Source organism: Tenrec ecaudatus, chromosome 6, assembly GCF_050624435.1.
Source record: "Tenrec ecaudatus isolate mTenEca1 chromosome 6, mTenEca1.hap1, whole genome shotgun sequence".
NCBI lineage: Eukaryota > Metazoa > Chordata > Mammalia > Afrosoricida > Tenrecidae > Tenrec > Tenrec ecaudatus.
This window is the reverse complement of record NC_134535.1, coordinates 66,352,382-66,373,287: the sequence shown is the minus strand read 5'-3', so window position 1 is coordinate 66,373,287 and position 20,906 is coordinate 66,352,382. Positions and strand designations below refer to the sequence as shown.

The 20,906-nt window shown below is 46.3% G+C and overlaps 1 protein-coding gene across 1 annotated transcript in view; it reads left to right on the top strand.

Moving 5' to 3' along the window:
* TBC1D30 (TBC1 domain family member 30) overlaps window positions 1-20,906 on the top strand; it is an 83,715-nt gene that overhangs the window by 45,481 nt on the left and 17,328 nt on the right. Inside the window, exons 4-9 of the mRNA XM_075553232.1 lie at window positions 383-444; window positions 1,045-1,110; window positions 3,263-3,388; window positions 4,950-5,135; window positions 10,568-10,736; window positions 13,785-13,953. Of these exons, the coding sequence (XP_075409347.1) occupies window positions 383-444; window positions 1,045-1,110; window positions 3,263-3,388; window positions 4,950-5,135; window positions 10,568-10,736; window positions 13,785-13,953 (778 nt within the window). The remainder of the gene's footprint in view (window positions 1-382; window positions 445-1,044; window positions 1,111-3,262; window positions 3,389-4,949; window positions 5,136-10,567; window positions 10,737-13,784; window positions 13,954-20,906) is intronic.

Here is a 20,906-nt window from a genome sequence, read left to right as displayed (position 1 = left end):
TCCAGTGTCCCTAGATGTTTGCTCTGAGTCTAGGAACCAAAATGGAATGGAGGGCTTGGTGACTAATAAAGCCTGTGGTGCCCTTTTTGCTTTTGTTTTTCCTCTATTCCCGACCCCTGTCTGTCTCTGGAGAGTACGGTCCTGTGCGATAGGTTCCATTTTAGAGACAGAGGGTAGTTTTCTATTTTAACAAGCAGTATTCTTGCTTGGCACACACACTGGGACTGGAGTTATGCTTGTGACATTATATCACCTCTGTGTATTTTAAAAACACTTTAAAAAAATGAAATTCATGATGATTTAACAGAATCGGGTTAATCTCAAATTTTGATGTACTTTAGTTTCTCCAAAAATAACAGCTATTTTTCTATTTTTCTTTTAGGAGTTGACACAAAATTGAAGTTTACTCTTGAGCCATCTTTAGGTCAAAATGGTTTTCAGCAGGTAATTTTATTTTTGGCATTGAACACACTTTCATTTGGGGTGTCTCTACAACATACATGGATAAATATTTTTCAAGTGATGGGAATTTGAACATATGAGTATCTGTAGAGTCAGTTTTTGAAAGTTATAGGTAAAATAAGCCACACAGTGCCTGGGTTAAAACTGCAACGATACATTCTGCCCTTTCTTTTAATGGTGGATGTTGGGGTTTTTATTTTTCTGAACCAGAATATATGTTTTGGTTTGTGTTACAGAGGTTCCCAACCAATGTGTGTGTGTGTGTGTGTGTGTATTGTATTGCAACTGAGTTGCAGTGTACTCCAGCGGGTGAGGTCTCGGGCAGGCACAGCCCCCAGACCAATCCCATCTGGCTGGAGGACATTTTGACCATCTGCGTCAGTGCACTGCACCCGTTTGACCTCAATCTCTGGGTGCAGCTCTGGAGGGGAGGCTGCAGAGTGCTTGTGCAGGCCAGCCACATCGCTTCCCCGTGCCCTGCACACATGCTGCCCCTCTGGGAGGGCACAGGTGAGGAAAAGGCTGCCCGGTGCGTATCTGACTCAGCATGATCACTTGCCCACATGTCCTCTTTCTTCCTAGTGGTATGATGCTCTCAAGGCGGTGGCCAGACTATCAACAGGAATACCAAAGGAATGGAGGAGAAAGGTAGGGTGGATCCTTAGGGCCAACCTCTCTGGTTTTTTTTTTTTTGGAAATGTCTGGAATGTGAAAAAGAATGTTCTAGATTTGGTGATTTGAAACTTGTCCCTCTTCATTCATTTACTGTCTATTGCCTTCGATAAGAAGCATTTTCCAACAGTAGGAAAAACTTAGAACAAATTTTTATTTTTGTGGAGTTTTGCAATCGCAAAAAAATACAAAGTATGTCAGATGGTGATCAGTTCTATGGGTAAAAATAAAGCAGAGGAAGAGATCAGGAGTTCGGATTTAGAGTGGAAGGCAAGGGGAGACTGCATTGAGGAAGAGGCATTTGAGTACGTCTCTGAGAAAGGTGAAGCGTTGTTGGGGAAGAAGATTGCAGCCAGGGAACAGCCAACGCCAAAGCCTCGGTGGGAACAGCTCAGGATCCAAGCAAAAGCAACAGGGCAGGATGGCTGGAGCACCCTGCATGAGGGAGCGCACCAGGAGGCAGGGCTGTTGAGATAACGTGTTGTTCTTGGTGGTGATGTGGGACATGGCATCGCAGGTCGGACCCGGTACGGCTCAGTGGTACTTGAGCTTCTGCCCAATGTGAGCTGGGAAGCATTGGAAGATTTTGAGCAGGGGAGTGACACGAGGGGACTTATATTCTAAATGAATCACTGGCTACTGATGAGGCTAGACTGCGGAGGAGTAAGGGCGGAAGCAGGGACAGTAGGAGTCTTGTGATAATCGAGGCATGAGGTGTTGTTGATTGGATTCAGATGGCAGGAATGGAGCTAGAGAAAAGGCCTCAGATTCTAGATGCATTTTGAAGGCTGAGCTGCCATGGCTTCCTACTGGATTGAGTGTGAGTTTTGAAAAAAAAAAAAAAAAGCCCAGGATGAGATTTGGCCTGAGCAACGGAGAGGGTGAGGGTGACTGTGTACTCAGGTGGGCAAACCAGGTGCGTGTGTGTATGAGGAGCAGGTGTTGTATGTATGTTGTTGGAAGGGTGTGGAGTAGGAAATTGGTTTTGGATCTGTTGAGGTTGTGATGCCTATTAGACATGTAAGTTGAAGGTGCAAATGATTCTGTGGTTTAGGAGAGAGGTCTGGGGAGAGGCATTAATCAGTGCTGTTCCTGCTCAGATACATTCAGACATTGAAACTTGAACTGCTTCCTTAGAATCCAGAGCTGTAAACTTAGCCTTAATACTCTGAGAATTGGAACAGTAGGGGTTCCTCGGAACATGCATTAAAAAATGGCACTCAGGACCCATCTTTCTGTGACAGCTTTTCAAGAGAACATAAAGGACTAAAAAAAAAATCTCTGCCTGTTTTTTTTAAGTTACCCATGAAGGGAGCCCATTTTATCCTTTTTTGGGTGAGACAGTTGTGCCATCAGACCAGTTCCTACTCATAGTGACCTTATGTGACAGGGACTCTTCGTAGGGTTTCCAAGGCTGTCATCTTTATGGAGTGGAGCAGAGTGGCTGTTGGGTTTGCACTGCTGAACTATCGGTTAGCAGATGAGCTGCTTAACCCTACTTCTACTCGGGCTCTAGTGGTTAGGTGCTGTGGGGCTGCTAACCGAAAGATCAGCGGTTGGGACTCATCTGCCTCTCCTCAAAGGAAGTTGTGGCGATCTGCTTCCGTGAAGATTACGGGATAATTTTACTCTGACCTATGGGGTCTCCGTGAGGATCAACTCAATGGCAATGGTGTGAGACGGGCGATTTGGAAGAAGGGTTCATTCCATCGCTGTGACAAGGCGCCCTTCTTTGTGAATAACCTGGTAGGGAACAGGTTCCGTCTATAAGAACACTTCAGAGCTAAATAAACCAAGCTTATAAGATTGTGGTAAACTAATTCAGTGAACTGAAGTAATTTAAAAAAGTTTTCTTAACATTATCCTCAGTGCCTGGATTACTGCTTGACACATCAGCTATTTACTGAACATAACTTGAAAGAATATTTCAACCGATTATTGATTACAAGAATAAATGAAAGCCCCTAAACAGTTTACTTCAGGACAGCAGACAATTCAACAGACTCTTGTAGACGTCTGCATGGGGCTATATCTGGTCTAGGAATAGTCGCCATATTTTTCTTGGATGCAGTCGCTTTTCCAACAAAGAAAGTTGAAATTATGTATTCTTCTTCATGTGATATTGTAGGTTTGGTTGACCTTGGCAGATCACTATTTGCACAGCATAGCCATTGACTGGGACAAGACCTTGCGGTTCACATTCAATGAAAGGAGTAATCCCGATGATGACTCGATGGGAATCCAGATCGTCAAGGTAATGCCTCTCACGTGGTGTGTTATCCTAACCTAGAAGGAAGACTCCAACAGCCAGGTGTGGCCAGAGAGAGGCTCAAGTGATCTCTGCCGTGAGGTCTGAATGTCTGTCTGTTTTCTGCATATAGCTTTTTTACTTTTGATGGAGCACGTTGACTGCTTCTTCTCTTCATCAATTCAGTGTTGTCAGTAAGAAGCGAGTGTGTGAACGAGCTTCCATTTACACTCCATTTATTCATCTTCAGCTGCTGGGAGGCGGAAATTCCCTTTTTTTCTTTAGCTTGGGTCAGTGCTGCCAACTGGATTTTTACATGAAAGCCACAGAAGTTGAAATATATTACATTTTAGCATAATTGGTCTCTTACTAGGCTCTTTGATGATTTTTTTTCACTGTTAGTTTATAAAGGTAGGTTGGCTGGCAGGTTTATTTGAAACCAGGTGGTGGAGTGATTAGGCTGGCTGTAGAGGCAGCTGTGTGTGGCCCACCTGGCTTATTCCAGCTGATTAGAACCTAGTGCTAAAGGCCAAGGGCCCTGGCTCTGTTTGCACCCAGCGTCAATCTCTTACGTAAGCCTCTCGGTACGTGGCTTTCTATTTATATGAGTGTGTTATAGAGAAGCTTGAAGAGGAAGATGGTTTTCTCCAGCATTTGGGCACACGTGAAGATCTGTTGGCCTTTCCCCAGGAGGAAGCACCAACTCAGCGAGCTACTTTCTGATCTGATTTTATCTGTTTCATACACATGCCTACCAAAAAACCCCAAAACTTTACATTGTATGTTGAAAAGCCTTCTAATACATCCATATGTTAGCTACTTATTTGATATTTCAGCGTGTCACGGAGATGAGGTATTTTGTCCTTGCACCATTTTCTTTCAGATTAGCTTGTGAGCGAAAGCCATGCAATTTTACAGCGATCAATCACGCAGAGAATCTCCGGTTTTCTCATCGAAGAGAACGCTGCATCAGTAAAGTGGGAATTTTCCTGGGAATCACGGTCTCTGCTTGATAACTAAGTTATGGGCATTGCCCTCTTGAGAGTGTAGTGGACATGTCTGTCCTCGCACAGATCTCGAAAACATTTTGGGTAGACGGAGTGATTTTTCTGTCTGGGGATCTGCGATACAGCACCTTTTTAGCTGTCCTGATTTCCATTTCCTCTAGATGTTTTTGAAGTTTTGGTAGCTAAACATGTGCCATGTTCCATGGAAAGGAAGAATGCTGGCACCCACCACACGTTTTGTCTAAAGCATGTTATTATAAAAGACTGTCAGTTTATATGGAAGTATAGTACGGTCTTGCTTAATTCTGAGTCACATGTTGTGTCAATTCTGGAAGCACGTTACGTAGGAATTTGGGCTGAAATTTCCCTGGAAAATGCCACTTAGACATCATATTAGAATTTATTTTTAAAGCTACAGCTGTTGGTTCCACACATGCATATAGGCACACATGGGTCCAAACATTGACTCTGCTTAACGTTGAGACAAAGAACTATTCAAAGGCTTTTGGGGGATCTAAGAAGTCTTTTAAAAAATACTGAATCGCGTCCTTTTATTTTAGGATCTTCACCGCACGGGCTGCAGTTCATACTGCGGCCAGGAGGCCGAGCAAGACAGAGTTGTCCTGAAGCGGGTCCTGCTGGCATACGCCCGGTGGAACAAGACTGTCGGGTACTGCCAAGGCTTTAACATCCTGGCTGCACTGATCTTGGAAGTGATGGAAGGCCACGAAGGAGATGCCCTGAAAGTGAGTATCTAGCTCTGAAGAAGGCAACTGGAATTCTCCCTCCAGGGAGGAACTGGAAGCAGCAGGAACTGGAAGCAGGTGGAGCGGGTTCCATTTGGAGCTGCGGTCCACCAGGTCCTCCGGGGGGAGAAAGACGAGGCTTTCTGCGCCCAGAAAGATTTTCAGCCTTGGAAACCCTGCCCTGTAGGGTCCCCGCGAGTCAGAATTGACTCTGCGGCACTGAATTTGGCTGCAGGCACCCTTGGAAGTGTTTCCCCCAGGGTGAAGCGAGGCTAAAGGGAAGGCTTCTCATTTAGATCCAGCTGCCCAAAAAGGAGGGTGCCTCACTTAATCAGACATATATTTTAAAGCAAACAAACTACCCGTTGTATTTGTTATCGATTGATATATAGCAAAACTAGCTTCTTAAAAGAGCAAACCTTTCTTATCTCCTAGTTTCTCAGAGGCAGGAATCTTTGCCCAGCTTTGCTGGGTGCCTTCGCTCAAGGTCCCTCAGGAGCTTGCGTTGAGACTGTTGGCCAGGGCTGTAGTGGCATCTGAAGACTTAATTGCCGGGAGCGCTGCCTTTCAAGTTTATTCACCTGGCTGTGTGGCACAATACAGTTCCTTGAAGGCTCTTGGCCTTAGGGCCTCTGCTCCTGGTTGGCAGTTGGCCAGAGGCCTCCCAGGATTCCTTGCCACTTGCCACTTTTCATCTCACCCCGGTGGCTCGCGTCCCTCCGAGTGAGCAACAGAAGAGAGCAAGCCGGAGGTTAAGTTCAGATGCTTAACCCCATGTTGGAAATGACATGCCCAGTGAGGGCCGACTTAAAACTGCCTGCCACCTCAGTCCGGACAATTCTGGTTGGACCTCACTAGGTTGCTTTACTCTTTCACCTTTGGGTCAGAGGATGCAGGAGGTGGACTTGCTTAGAGGGAGTGTTTATGATGGAAGAGTTTTGCGTGGAGAAAAGTTAGGACAACGAATCATCGCTGTCATCTTTTAACACTTGAGTTCTACGACCTCTATTTATAAAATAATAAAAACCTGGAAACCCTTGGAAATGGGGCATTAGCGATTTTAGCTCATTGATCTGAATGGGCATTTGTAAGCCAGGCGAAATCTCCTCTTGGTAAGAACGGAGGTATTTCAGATGCGGAGAATGGCCATGGACTTGTCTGTGCAGGGCACCGTGGGGCTACTGATTCACAGTTGAACTTTTGAACGGCAGTTGATTACGGTGCTTTATGATGTCTGAAAGGGAGACTTCCTCTTTGTGCTTGTGCCGGGGTGCAGGGAGTCACGTGTGTTTGACTGTGCCGAATACCTGTCTCTATGGCTTGCGGATGTGAGATGGAAAAATAAGCACATGTGCCTCCTAGTGCGGTAGACATTATGAGGCAGAATTAATTGCTCATTCCAGCTTAACAAGATGTAAATCTAGATTCAGCCTCTCTGTTTTTCTGGTCATTTAAGGATGCAGACTTGAAGATACATGTTCATCAGATGGAAGGAAAAAAAAAAGAAATGCCAATTGAAATAGGAGTTTAAAATATTTTCCATTAAGAAGCAGTTTTCTTTCTGAGTCTGTCAGCATGTGCCATGTATTTTATTGTAGAGGTAATATGAATGACTATGAATTGGGAGCTTCTCTGTTGAAAAGGTAGAAGGAGAGATTAAGACTAAAGGGCAGGGTGTCGGGAGGGAGAAGGAGAGTTATAGTTTTGTGCATATCAAGTCAGGAGAGGGAGCTTTGAGAAACAAGGTATTCACTTTAAAAGATGGATTAGACAGAACCCAAAACCTGAATATTTATATTTGTGCCCCACCCCAAAAGAGGAGCCCCGTGGGCTGTGATGCCATCTTCCTGGTTCGGGAATATATAGATAGTTGCCCTTAGATGTTCAGTAGCATTCGGGGAAAGTTGGGTCCTGGAGAAACTCTGTGGGTGCAAAGGGACGAGTTGAAGGTCAGTGTTTTTCCTAGTGTTTTCCTAGCCCTTTTGGGTTTCTGTAAGTTCTGATTCCCAAGGAAACATATAGTTCATTAGCTGTAGGTGTGATATTTTTATGCATTTTCTGTACTATATTTTTTCTTAGTAACTTATTTTTAAAAAAACCCAAAATGATTTGCTTAAATTTTGCAACGCTCTTATTTTTCTTCATTTTTTTCCCCTTGACTTCTGATAGCTGGTCTTGGAAAACAGCAGTGGGTGGAATGAGTGACTGGTCTCAGATATCTGACGTCAGTCAGTAAGATGCGAGCTCGCTCTGCCCACCGGCCCCCTCTGCTGGGAGCCTCTGCTTTCCCTGACTCACCTGCCCTCCCAGGACTTCCCTCCACACAGACGGACTATTGCAGGTGACCAGTGAAGAGCAGGAAATGCAACTACGTGGGCCCTCTTAGTCACAGATTTCCTCCCCTTTTTTGCTACTGTATAGAGCTCTGTTACCAGTGATGCCAAGTGATGCCAATCCTAGCTGGACGCGTGCAACACTGGAGCCACAGGGGATCTGCATAAAAGTTAAGGGGACCCAAGCAGTTCCAGCCCACCTTGTTTAAGGCTCAGCGCTGCTGCTGCCTTTCCTATGGCCCAGCGAGCGTTTGTTTCCAAGGCGATAATACTTTTACCCAGTAAGTTTTATCCTAACAGGAGATTTAAGGAGGCGCCCGGATTTATGCCGAGTGCAATTAATCAATCACAAAAGAAGATGAGGTAGCTGTTTTAAGAAGTCAAGGAAAGATTTTTCACACTGGAGGACACGTTCTTTGATGGCTGCGGGGGGAGGGGGGGCACGGGGAAGGGAGGGAGGGAAAGCCGTGGGCGAGAGCAGGGGTTGGCCAGCTGTTGAGACTGAAGAGCCAATCCTGTCCCTCACAACAATTTAAACCGTACTTGAGAGCCGTAAATACATACTTATAAACAAATGCAACTACCATTCTCTGAATAATATCCTTTAAAATGTTTGTAAATGGAACTATGATAGTTTTAGTTTCATTTTCAATTTTACTTCAGAGCCTCATGTACATACCAAAGGAGGGGCATCTGGCCTGTCAACAAGTGTTAGCCTGGGTGAAGTGCCCCCTGGGGAGGCTGCTCACACGTGATGGAGACAGGGGAAGACACTGGGAGGTTTGCAAGAGTTGAGAGGAACCAAGGCAAATGCTGTTTTACACACAGCCCTGCAGTAGTGGTGATCTGTGTGGGACACTAGACTCACAAATATATGTAGGTTTGACAGGGAGTATTTGTAAATGTGTATTTATTTACCTTTGCTGCAAACAACAGCCATGAATGTGGGTGGGCAAAGTAATGAAAACTTCTTATCCATAGCCAAACACTCCGAAGGGAGTGGGAGTGAGTCGCAGCTCATGGGGGCTCTGATCATATCTTGAGGAGTAGTGATTGAAGTCTTAAAAGCTCCTGAAACAGCCATCTTTCTCTTATCCTGGTGGCTTCAAATCACCCACCTTCCAAGTAGCAGCCCCAGGACCTCGCTATAGAGTCACAATGTCTAAGCTGCCCTGGTAGCAGTGTGTCTTATTTGTTGGCTTGCTAACTGCCAGCTCGGTGGTTCAAATCCACCAGCTGCTTGTGGGAGAAAGATGAGGCTGTCTGCTCCCATAAAGGTTTACAGCCTTGGAAACCCTCTCTAGGTATGCTCTGAGTAGGAATCGGTGTGATGACTCTGGATGTAGCAGGAGAGGACACTGGGAGGTTTGGATGTTTTGGGATGGGCGTTCTGGATTTTATATCCTCACCTCTCCAGTTTATTCAAAGGCAGGGCCTTACTGATAAAAATCACAGGGTGGGAATGACGAGATAATGGTCTCTTGGCAAGCTGGCATATATGTATGTGTGCATTTGAAAATGAGGTTTTTTGGTGATGTGCTGAAAGTAAAATAGGCATTGTGCCAGGTTATCATAAAGAATAGCATCTGTGGTCTTAAAGGCTTATCTTCAAACAAGTGGCCATCTAAGTGAGGCATCAGCTAAGTCCATGTGGAAGAAGTACACCAACCTATGTGACCTAAGAGTTGTAAGTAATACCCAAACCCAGAGAAAGGAGCACTATTAGAGCTAAAGTTCTGAACACCCAGTTAGCAGAAGACTCTGGATGACAGTGAAAGCCCAAACCCCATTTGCAGGGCCCCCACTCCGATTAAGCCTCAGGTGACTCCCCTCTGACGACGGACCGGGTGGGAAAGGCCTTGTCAGGAGGGTAGATGAGAGCAGTTGTCGTCAATGGGGCCCTTTGTCATTTGATCGCCCTCTTGAGCCAACAGGTAATTATTCCAGTTTTTAAAATATGTTCTACCTTCTTTTCAGTTGAGTTTTTTCCTGCTCCGTTCTGTCCTTGTTGTTGGGCCATCTGTGTTTTGTGTTAATTGTGTATGTTTTTCTGTGTGTGGAACCCAGGACAGGTAACCTTAGAGAGACAGCAATCTGACTACTAGTTTCCCAGGGACTTGGCAGGGGAGGTTGTGGGAAATGCAGAGCTAACAACAGGTACGAGGAAGAAGAAACACCTGGAATTGATCGCTGTGAAGGCTGCACAGACCTTATGAATGTGATTGGACTAGTGAGGTGTGGGCTATGTGAAATGTGAAACTGGAAAAAATACATAAGCTAATTAAGTTTTTTAAAAAGTAGCTACTTCTCCACCAATATACAGAAGCAGCCACGATCTTGTTTTGAATTTTGTTTGGCGTGTGCTCAGGGGATGAAACGGACGTGTGCAGAGTGTGTCTGCCGACCGGGAAGAACAGGCATGTAGCACTCGCGTTTTTGGTGGGTCACATTCATGCTTCCTGACATTCTGGAAAAGGCAACACAAATAGAAGAAGCAGGATGAAAAGATTAACATGAAGAACCTGGGTAGCTGTGTTGACACGTTTTTTTCAACCAGTGTTGACAGTCTTACAAAAGAAATTCCAATTTAGAAGGGTTGAAAATGCACCAGTTGTTCAAGCACAGCCTATTGAAACTTCCCGGGAGAGGACAGTGGGTAAACAGCCAGGTGCGGTTGCTTCGATAACCCAGTATAATGGTAAGTGAGTCTTGAGACTTGCTGCCATAGGATATTTTATGACCGGCCGTGCTTGGCGGGGAATCCGCGCTGCCATCCAGGGACTGATATGGTGACTCCGTGGGCTGCTGATGGGCACGTGCTCTCTCACCCCACAGAGGGATGGCGAGGTTGTGCATCACAGCTCCTCCTGGAGTGACTGCAGGTCCAGCGCACCATCTAGCAGGTTGAAAACGCAGCAGACTTACGGTCTGTGTTACTTAGGTAATGAAGCTCCGTGCTGCTTACCCGGAGTGTAGATGAGCCGTAGAAATCTGGAGTGTATCTTTGACTAACTGTTCTTCAGCCACTGGGACCTGATCGTTCTGTTGTTAAGGTCCTGGTAGTACTGAAGCAATTTTGTTCTTTATCTTTTTCTTCAGATTATGATTTACCTTATTGATAAGGTACTTCCTGAGAGCTATTTTGTCAATAATCTCCGGGCTCTATCTGTGGATATGGCTGTCTTCCGAGACCTCTTGAGAATGAAGCTCCCTGAATTATCCCAGCACTTGGATACTCTTCAGAGAACTGCAAACAAAGAAAGTGGAGGTAGAGATTCAGCGCTATTACACCTTTTCCTGTGCCTACAGCTTGAGTGGAAGTGCATTTTCTAAGTATTACTATTGATGATCATTTGTGCAATGAATTGATCTCTATAAAGAAAATGAAATCAAAGCGGTTAAAACATAGAGCCACTTGGTCGTGTTTGGGAAGTTGATTGAGAGCCCAATACTTCAACCATATCAGATGAACAACTGCAATGATCTCCTGCCCTCTAGATGGGGGGGGGGGTTTAGGGGGGTAGGCGGGGGGGGCATTCAGTGTAGCATGTAGTTAAACCATGCTAACTAAACTTGCACGCAATCCACAAGAGTTCTTGAAAACGGATCTGTAGTTGCTACTTAGCTCACACCGCGGCTTTGTCTGAACCATTGAGGGGCTGGGAGAGAGTGGCATCTGCGTAAGATCATAGGAGCTAAAAGCAGCCCTGTGGATTGAAATGTTGGAAGTTCCTTTTACTTATTCCTGCTCTGGGCATGTCCGTTTCACTGAGCTGAACCGGCCAGTGCTTGCTGGAGAAAGGCTCTTCTTTGTCTCCAGGTGGAGTCTGAACCACTGAAGGAAGGCCTTCCAGGCTGTGCTTGGCATGCCAGAAGAGCAGTCAGAAGTATAAGTGTTTACAGTAAACAGTTAGCAGTTCATGTTGTAGGCCAGCCAATCATAGTCTGGTCGGTCCCATACAGTTAAATCTGGGAAATTATGAAAGGATTTGGGGGACATTTTTATTAGCACTCCAGAGTCTCTAAATATTTCCTTCCATTAGGGATTGAATAGTGTGTTAGGGGTGGCTTCCCTCCACCCCAAATATGTGTCAAGGTGGACCATGAGTCTCAGGATGGTGTAATTATCCTCCATTTTGTGATCTGATTTAATTATCTTATGTGTTATAAATCTTCACCTTTATGAGCTGAGATCAGAGGGAACTAATTACCACCAAGAAAGAAGAGCTCAGAACAAAAGATATCCTTTACACTGGGGTCTCTGTGCCGAGAAGCTTCTGTGCCCAGGGGAAAGCCAAGACACATGGAGAGCTCCAAGGAACATAGGCCCAGAGATGCTGAAAGGAGACAAGGACCTTGCCCTAGAGAGATCTCTCTCTCTCTCTCTCTCTCTCTCTCTCTCTCTCTCTCTCTCTCTCTCTCTCTCTCTCTCTCGCTCTCTCTCTCTCTCTCTCTCACACACACACACTCTCTCTCTCTCTCTCTCCCTCTCTCGCTCTCTCTCTCTCTCTCTCTCTCTCTCTCTCACACACACACTCTCTCTCTCTCTCTCTCTCTCTCTCTCTCTCTCTCTCTCTCTCGCTCTCTCTCTCTCTCCCTCTCTCTCTCCCTCTCTCCTGAATTTGGACTTCTCGCCTCCTAAACTGTGAGAGAATGCCTTTTTTTTTTTTGAGGTGTTTCTGTTTCAGCAGCATTAGAGAACTGAGACACCTGTCTGAGTTTCCTAGGGCAGCTGTGATTCAAATAACCAAAACAGGTGTCTTTAAAGAACAGAAATTTATTTTCTCAGAGTTCGTTTTGGACACGAAAGGTCCAAATTGGGGTCTCCACCATTCTTTCCCTTGTCGTTAGCCCTGGGCATGCCATTGCTTGGTAGATGATCCTCACATGGCATCTGTCTTCCTCAGTGTGTTTGTCTTTCTAACTCATGGTGCGCTGTAAGACAGAGTAGAGCTGATCCACAGAGAAGACAGCCTCGTGCCTTATCCTGTAGAATGGCTGGGGGTTTGAACTGCTGACCTTGAAGTTAGCGGTCCGATGCTTAGTCACTGCACTTCCATGACTCCTGTTTGTGTGCATGCTCTTCTTTATAGAACTGAGAAGCGATCGGGTTAGGAGACATGCTACTCCAGGAGGACCTCATTGCTTAAAGTGATCACCTTGCAGTAGATTACAGTATGGAACGTGATTTCATTGTATTAGATGAGACTCCAACTTCAGGTTCAGGGCTTAGGGTTCCAACACATGCTGTAGGAGGGAACGATTCAATCCATCGCACCTTTGAGCTCTTTGAGCAGTCTTCTGAGTGAATTTGTTGTGCAGTGTGCCTGTGTGGAATTGGTGGTGCTTTCCAACAGACCCACTGTACTGACACTGTAGTCAGACTCATGTGAGTGGGCTAAATGTCGTGTACCCCGCCCACCCTCGTGCTCTGCCCTGCACTCAGCTACAAGGAGTGACCTCACACTCCGCAGTCCAAGCAATGGAATTCCTCTTGCTCAGGTGAGGACTAGTAACTGCCTGCAGAGCAGCCTGTCTCACTGTCCTTCTCCTTGGGCAAGTGCACTTACTGACTGTACTTTGGTCTAAATCCTGAAAGATGAGGGTTTTGTTTCATTATAGCATACACTCAGCTATCGTAGGAAAAAGGGAGGGGGCGGTGTGAGTTCTTTAAAAAAATCTCAGACTTCTAAGCGAGCTGAATTCCTGACCTTTTAATATAATTTTAGAACTAGACCAGCAATTTGTCATGTATTCCTTCTTATCAGAAAAATTGAAATGAAAGTGGACTTTACAGGGTTTTGAAATTCCGAGGCCTTTTCTTTGAAGAGGCCCTGGTGGCCCAGATGGTTTAAGAGCTCAGCTGCTGCCCACAGGCTTGGAGGTTGGTGTCCGCCTCGAGGTGCCTCAGGAGAGACTCTGATGTGCAGGTCAGGGTCGCCCGACCAGGCCTTGACAACAGCCACGGCTTTGTTGTTGTTGTCCCTTTTGAGAAGCTAAAATCTTTCATTTAAAAATCCTGTCACCTGCGAGGAAAGCGTTCTCCATCATTTCCAGCAGCCCACACTAGGGAGACCAAAATGAACCTCAGGTGTAAATTTCTCAAATATCTTGAAAAACCTGTGCAGGTCTTGTTACGTGAAGAGACACACCTGTGCCTGCAGAGAAGAACTTTCAAAAGGAAAGCAAATTTGAGAGCTGCGGAGAAATCCGTTAGCAAATGTGAGCGCTGCTTGCTGGGCATGAAGACTGAAAGTGTCTCTCTATCTGGTAAGCCGCCGATCCCGGAGGAGCTCAGTACGTTTCTTTATTTCAGGTGGCTACGAGCCCCCACTGACGAACGTCTTCACCATGCAGTGGTTCCTGACTCTCTTTGCCACGTGCCTCCCCAATCACACCGTGCTGAAGATCTGGGATTCAGTCTTCTTCGAAGGTTCAGAAATCATCCTGAGGGTGTCGCTGGCTATCTGGGCTAAGCTGGGAGAGTAAGTGATGACTTCCTTCTGCTCGCTTCTCCTGGCTTGAGGGCTTTGAGCAATTTGGGGTATTTGTCTTGCAAACCACAAATCACGGCACTGAAGTGGGAGGAAAAGAGAAAGTTGTGAAACCTCAGTCTTGCTTTAGCCTTCTGAGATATCAGCTGGTGGAGTCGTGTGTGTGTGTGTGTGTGTGTGTGTGTGTGTGTGTGAGAGAGAGAGAGAGAGAGAGAGAGAGAGAGAGAGAGAGAGAGAGAGAGAGAGAGAGAGAGAGAGATTGATTGCAGTAGATCTTTTTGAGGGAAGGGCTGGGGGCTCTCAGACCCCTGTAACTGCTCTCCTCCTCAGTGCTAGGTCTCCTGGGTAGTTCACTCTCCTGGGTAGTTCACTCTTTGTCTGCCTCTCCTGGACACTGGCCGGGAAGATGGAGAAAGGAGGGAGTGGGAAGGCTGGGAGAGCAGCAGGTGGATTTCTTGGCTAATATCACAGTTCAGGTTACTTAAGGATAGTGTTCATTTTGTTCTGCCTGTAGGCACACCGCACGCGATCAGTCTAGAACAAATGGAACTTTGTTTCTTTCATCCCAATTGCTTTCCAGTCCAAATCCATGACTAACTCGCCGTCATCAGGTCATTTCCCGCTCTTAGTTACCCTGTAGGACAGGGTAGAACTCCGTCTGTGAATTTCCAAGACTGTCGCTCTTTATGGGAGTAGAAAATCTTGTCTTTCTCCCATGATCAGCTGGTGGGTTTGAACGGCTGGCTGACCTTGGAGTTAGCAATCAGATTCGGGCCCCCGTGTCAGTCACTCCCAAGGCCTAGCAGCAAATCCATGCTGCTCACATTTTTGAAACGAGTGGCTGCTCGGTGCTGTTGAGTGGATTTTGACTCCTGCAGGCCCTCGAAGCAGTTGAACTGCCCAGGCCGGCTGGAACCTGTAGTCACAGATGCCTCCAGGCCTGTTCCTCTCAGCCACTGGGTGGGTTTCAACCACGAACTTCCAGTCAGCAGCCGAGCACTTAAAGAGTGCCCCGCCGGGCTGTGTGTTGACTGGAAGGATGGTTTTTGCTGACGAGTTAGGGCACTTGCCCCCTCCCGCCTCCCACACCTACTATAACTGCCGATAGAACTCCATTCAAGCCGTCGTTTGGGGGACGGAATACCCAGTAGAATGGCTGGCTGTCTTTCCTAGACCTAGAAATGGCCCGAGTGGCTCTCACAGACAGAAAATGAACCAGTCATTGGCAGGGTTTCGTTTGAGAAACCTTTTAACCAGTCTTTTCATTTCTGATATGTTAATTTCCTGGGAGACTTGCTACCATTTTTGCTTTCTGCAAAGAAAGCTTCAGCGATTCTCAATTCAAGGTTTAAAAAAATCATTATTGTATGTCAGTATTCCTAAACAACACGTAGCACTGCCGTGCCTTCGTTGTTTTGTACACTACGTTTCAGCTGGCCCATCAATGTGTCAGCGCGGGGGACGTTGTTTACTTGCTTTTAATTTTCTCCCAATTGCTGCCGCTGCTTGCCTGCATCCATGTGTTTCCAACCTACTCTATACCGTGTGAACTTTGCGAGCTTTCGTGGGTTCTCTGGGGGTGATGGTTCAGCTAATGGGTCACCTCGTGAGCTGCCCTTTAATCATGGAACCCATGCACCGATGCTGTGCCGATCCTGTGCTGGTCACATGACGGTTCGTGCATGGCATCACGGAGTCCCCAGGTGTTCACTAGCTGGTTTGAGGAGCAGATTCCCAGGCCTTTCTTCCTCGGCTGTCCTGGTCTTGAAGTTCCCCTGAAACCTGTTAGCATCACAGGAACATGCGGGTTCCACCGACGGGTGGTGGCTGTCCCTGAGATGCACGGTTATCTGTCAACCTGGTCCCTTGCTCGGAAGGTGAGAATTCTCCCCCGAACCAGGGTTGCTCCCAAAGGGGAAAATTGGTGAGTGCTTTTAAAGGGACTCACTGTACGCTGAGTCAGGGAGGGGCGCCTCTGTGCTTGTTCTTCACGATGAAGCAGAGCCCAGGAAAACCGTCATTCAGATTTTATTCCCATGCCATCGGTAGGATGAGAGCTTATTTGTATGGTCATCCCAGGCATGATTAGCAAGTGAAATAAAAATAATGCAGCTAAGAGCCAGTGATTATGGCAGCCTTACCGTGGGCAGGTAAGCACTCTGCTCAGCGCCGCAACTGTACGAGCTCACTGCTGCTCCTCATCTCTGCTCGACGGTGGGTACTGCTGCCACCGTCAGTGTACAGATGCAGGCACTGGGGCACAGACAAGTTAAAATTGCCCAAGGACAGCCACTCAGGAAGCGGAAGGGCCTGCCTTTAAACCCAGACCTCCCCACTCTAACATCTGTACTTCTAATAATGTGAGCCTACTGATCATAGATGGCTACTGTTTATGAAGTTCTGGGGATGCAGGAATTGCAGGGTGATAAAAATTCTTATCTATCTATCTTTAGGCAAAAGAGATCACAGAGCCTTTTACCACTTGAAATGGAAGCATTCGTGATATTTAGCACATCCACAATGGGCAACAACCACTTCCAAGTCATTCCCCAAACATTTTAATACCCCCCCAAGGAAAACCTGAAACCATTAAGCAATTTTTCCCCATTCCTCCCTCTACCCAGCCCCTAGCCATGGCACATCTGCTTTCTCTCCATGATTTACCTTTTCTGAACATTACGTGTACCCGGGATCATACAAGATGTGTGACTTTTGTTTCACATATTATTTTTGAGGCTTACCCTTTTCTACAGCCAAGTAATATTCCGCCGCATGGACCCACCAGAACTTGCTTATGCAGGCATATGGTGGCGACATTTCTGTCTTTTCATTGTCACGAAGAGTGTTGCTCAGAACATGTGCTTGTTTGAGTTTGAGTTTTCAGCATTTCGGTCTTTGCCCATCGTTTGGGCTTTGAACGTGTACATCAAAGGAAGGCGAAAGCAGCCTGGCATTATGAAGGGCACACGGTGCCTGTCATTCTGTTAATAAATTTAAACATCTCTTTCAGTTTTCCCACTAGCCCTGTGAAGTAGCAATAGGATTCTTCGCCTTGTCTTTCCAAAGGAGTTGATGGCCTCAAGAAGATTAAGTAACTTGTCCAAGGCCACAGAGCCAATGAGTAAATCGCAATAGAGCACGATTAAAACCGGAAACTTTCTAAGCCCAAGCCCTATGATCTTCCCTGTAAAATTTCTACTGAAAAAAAAATCATAAAACCAAGGGGTGCTCTCCAGTTTATGCAGACCTGAGTAACACATGTGCCAGATCAGTGGTCACCTGTGGGACTTCACTCCTCCTTTTACCTTGCTGCTTCTGCACCTGGCTGTGTGTTTCCTTTTACTCACAGTAAGGGTGCTTTGGAGCATGTTAAAGAGCAAAGACGTCGCCTTGAAGGCTTACATGCGTCTGACCCAAGCGATGGTATCTCGAATAGCCTTATATGCATGTGAAAAGCTGGAAGGAGACCAAAGAAGAATCGATACATTTGGATGGTGGTATTGGTGATTCCCAGAAGAAGAGGTGCAGCCAGAATGAGCCTTAGCAGCGAGGATGGGAGACTTCACTTCATGTGCTTTGGACATGTTGTCAGGAGAGACCTGTCCCTGGAGAAGGACATCGCTCTTGGGAAGTCGAGAGACCGTGAAAAGAGGAAGACCCTGGCCATTGTGGACTGACTCAGTGACTGCAACAGCGGGCTCAAACTCAGGAATGATTGTGAGGCTGGTGAGGCCTGGCTCGCATTGCGTTGTGCACACGGGCCCCAGGAGCGGTGACTGTCTTGGCAGCACCTACCAACACCGACACAGTCTCCTGGGAGTAGTGGTGGCATAGTGATTAAATGCTAAACTGACACCCAAAAGGTGGATGGTTCAAATCCATCAGCCACTCTTCATGAGAAAGATGGGTTACTTTGCTTTTGTGCAGACTGACAGCCCTGTTGGACAGTGTTACTCTGTCTACAGGACTGCTATGAATAGGAATCAAATTGACGGCAATAGGCGAAGGGTGCTTTGACTATGTAAGATGTAAAATATCTCGCCTTCAGCAGCATCTCATGTATGTGCCATTTTTCTTCCGCGCTTTCTCCCTGAGTACCTCATGCCTGCCCGTCACAGTGTTCACCCGTCTCACCACACTTGCCACGCCATCTCCAGGCTGAATGAGCCGGTGCGCACCTAGCTGTTCCCAAGCTCCTCCCTAGAGAGCTCTTCAGTCATGTGTGCCCTGCAGAGCTCAGCTGGCAGGACAGGCCTTTTGTGGTCCATCCCCTGCCTCCTCTCCCCTCAGCCCTCACCATCCCCTCCTGCCTGGGCCTCCACTCACCTGCTCCAGACCTTGCAGTTTCTAGAATAGGCCCTTTTCATGCCTTAGGGGAACTTTTTCTTCTTTAGCCTGGAGAACCTTTTTCAAAACTTGTCTCAAACCGTTTCTTCTCTTCCCTGCTTCCCCCGGCGCCCCACAAATAAAGCCATCCGCTTTTTCGTTTAGGCCCACACTCGCCCGACTTTTTGGAATAATACTTTAGAGGTCTATTTGATTTCTGTATTTGCGTGATTGTGGCGATGGGCTTCGAACCACACTTCAGAAGCTGAGGTTTCCCTATTATTAAACATTTCCCCCGTGGTTCCGTGAGTGATCCCCAACATTGGCTTATGTCAGAGTTTATTGCTCAGTGTTGGCATGCAAAAGAGTTCTCCATCTAGCTGAGGAACCATGTTATCTACAGAAAAGAAACACCCAGGGAAATTTGCTTTGGACTCTCGCTTTTTCTCTCTGGAGGAAGAATTAAAGTGTAACCCGCCTTTCAGGTTGCTAGAAGATAGATCCTTTATTTACATGCAAAAAACCGGTACAGCCTCCACCTGGCAGCTGAGCCCTGGGGATTGCTGAGAATCCCACCTCTGAAAACATCCTGCTGATGGATGAAATCTGCAGTTAAAGTTTTTCCTTTTTTTTCCTTTTACTTCTGTGAGTTTATTTCAATCTATTAGCCACATTGCAGTCGTGCATATTAAGAGCTATTGATTCCTTAGAAGGGATCATTATTCCTCAGTATTTACTTTTTAAAAAATGTTTTATTATAGGGCAAGATATGACAAAATAACAATCTGTGGATTATCAAGGGCTCATGAGGGAGGGGGGAGCGGGGAGGGAGGGGAAAAAAAAAGAGGACCTGATGCAGAGGGCTTAAGTGGAGAGCAAATGCTTTGAGAATGATTGGGGCAAAGAATGTACAGATGTCTTTATACAATTGATGTATGTATATGTGTGGATTGTGATAAGAGTTGTATGAGCCCCTAATAAAATGTAAAAAAAGAAAAGAAAAAATGATTAGGGCAAAGAATGTACAGATGTGCTTTATACAATTGATGTGTGTATATGTATGGATTGTGATAAGAGTTGTGTGAGCCCCTAATAAAATGTTTTAAAAAAACGTTTTATTAGGGGCACATACAACTCTTATCACAATCCATACATATACACACATCAATTGTGCAAAGCACATCTGTACATTCATTGCCCTCATCATTCTCAAAACCTTTGCTCTCCCCTCAGTATTTTCTTTCATGGTTATAATTTTGCGGATATTTTACTAAGTGGAGCCTGGGTGGAGTAGTGGTTACCTGGTGGGCTACAATCTGCAAGGTCAGCAGTTTGAAACCACCAGCCTCTCTGAGGGGAAAGATGGCGCTTTCTGCTCCTATCAGGAGTTAGAGAGTTACAGTTTTGGGAACTCACAGGGGCAGTTCTTCCTTAGGGTGCGGTCCCTATGAGTCGGCATCAACTTGAGGGCAATGAGTTGGGTTTTTCTTGTTTGTTTTACTTTTTACTGGAGGAATGTGTCACCTAGAGGCAATAGAGGTGCCACACATGGGTCTGAAGCTGGGGGAGCAATGCAGAGAGTAGGAGCTCATCCTGTGAGCGGCACCTTATGATGGAGTGAAATTTCTTCCTTTTTTTCATCATTTTATTGGGGGCTCATACAACTCTTAACACAATCCATACACAATCCATACATACATTCATTGTGTCCAGCACATTTGTACATTTGTTGCTATCATCATTCTCAAAACATTTTATTTCTACTTGAGCCCTTGGTATCAGCTCCTCATTTTTCTTCTTCTTCCCTGCCCCCGTCCCTCACAAACCCTTGTTAATTTATAAATTATTATTTTGTCATGACTTACACTGTCCGACATCTCCCTGACTCTTCTACCCAAGTCTCTGTCATTCCCACCAAGTGATTGGGTGGGGCTATGCAAATGAGACATGTGTAACACTAAGTGGATTGGTCTGTTTTCATCACCACCCCCTCTGGCTGTACCAACGAGCCATCTTTGAAGCAGCAATGGAGAGAGACCCTGAGAACCACGGAGGAGGCAGTATGTTGGAGATCCGTCTGAAGTGGAAGACACCTTTGAGACCAGCTGCATTAGAAACGATGGCACGGAGACTCAGGAGCAGTGCCAACACTGTGGGACACATTCTCCTCATCTAGCCCAACACTGTGGAACCTGTGGGACAGTGTGACTGGGGGAGGGGGGAGGGCTGGCTGGCTTCCTGGCCCTTGGAATCACATGCTGCAAGACATGCCGGAAAGAGGCTTGGCTACCATGTGATTGAGAACCAGAGAGAGTAACTTGGCTGTTGGCCAAGGAGACCAATCACTGTACCCTTAATGTTTGCTGATCCTGACGGTGGCAACCTTTTAGCTTCCCTAATAACCCCCTTAATTGTGACTATTGTCTGTGCATTCTGTTTGACCGTCGCAAGGAATGATTGAACCGAGCACAGATGTTGCGTGGCCTGGGAGAAACAGTTGGTATCAGAATATGTAAAGAAGAATGGGCGACCGTGGGGCCTTATATGATTCATGCCTTATGGCAACAGGGAAGACAGAGGAGGTCAGTCAGATATGCCCAACTCCATCGCCATTTACT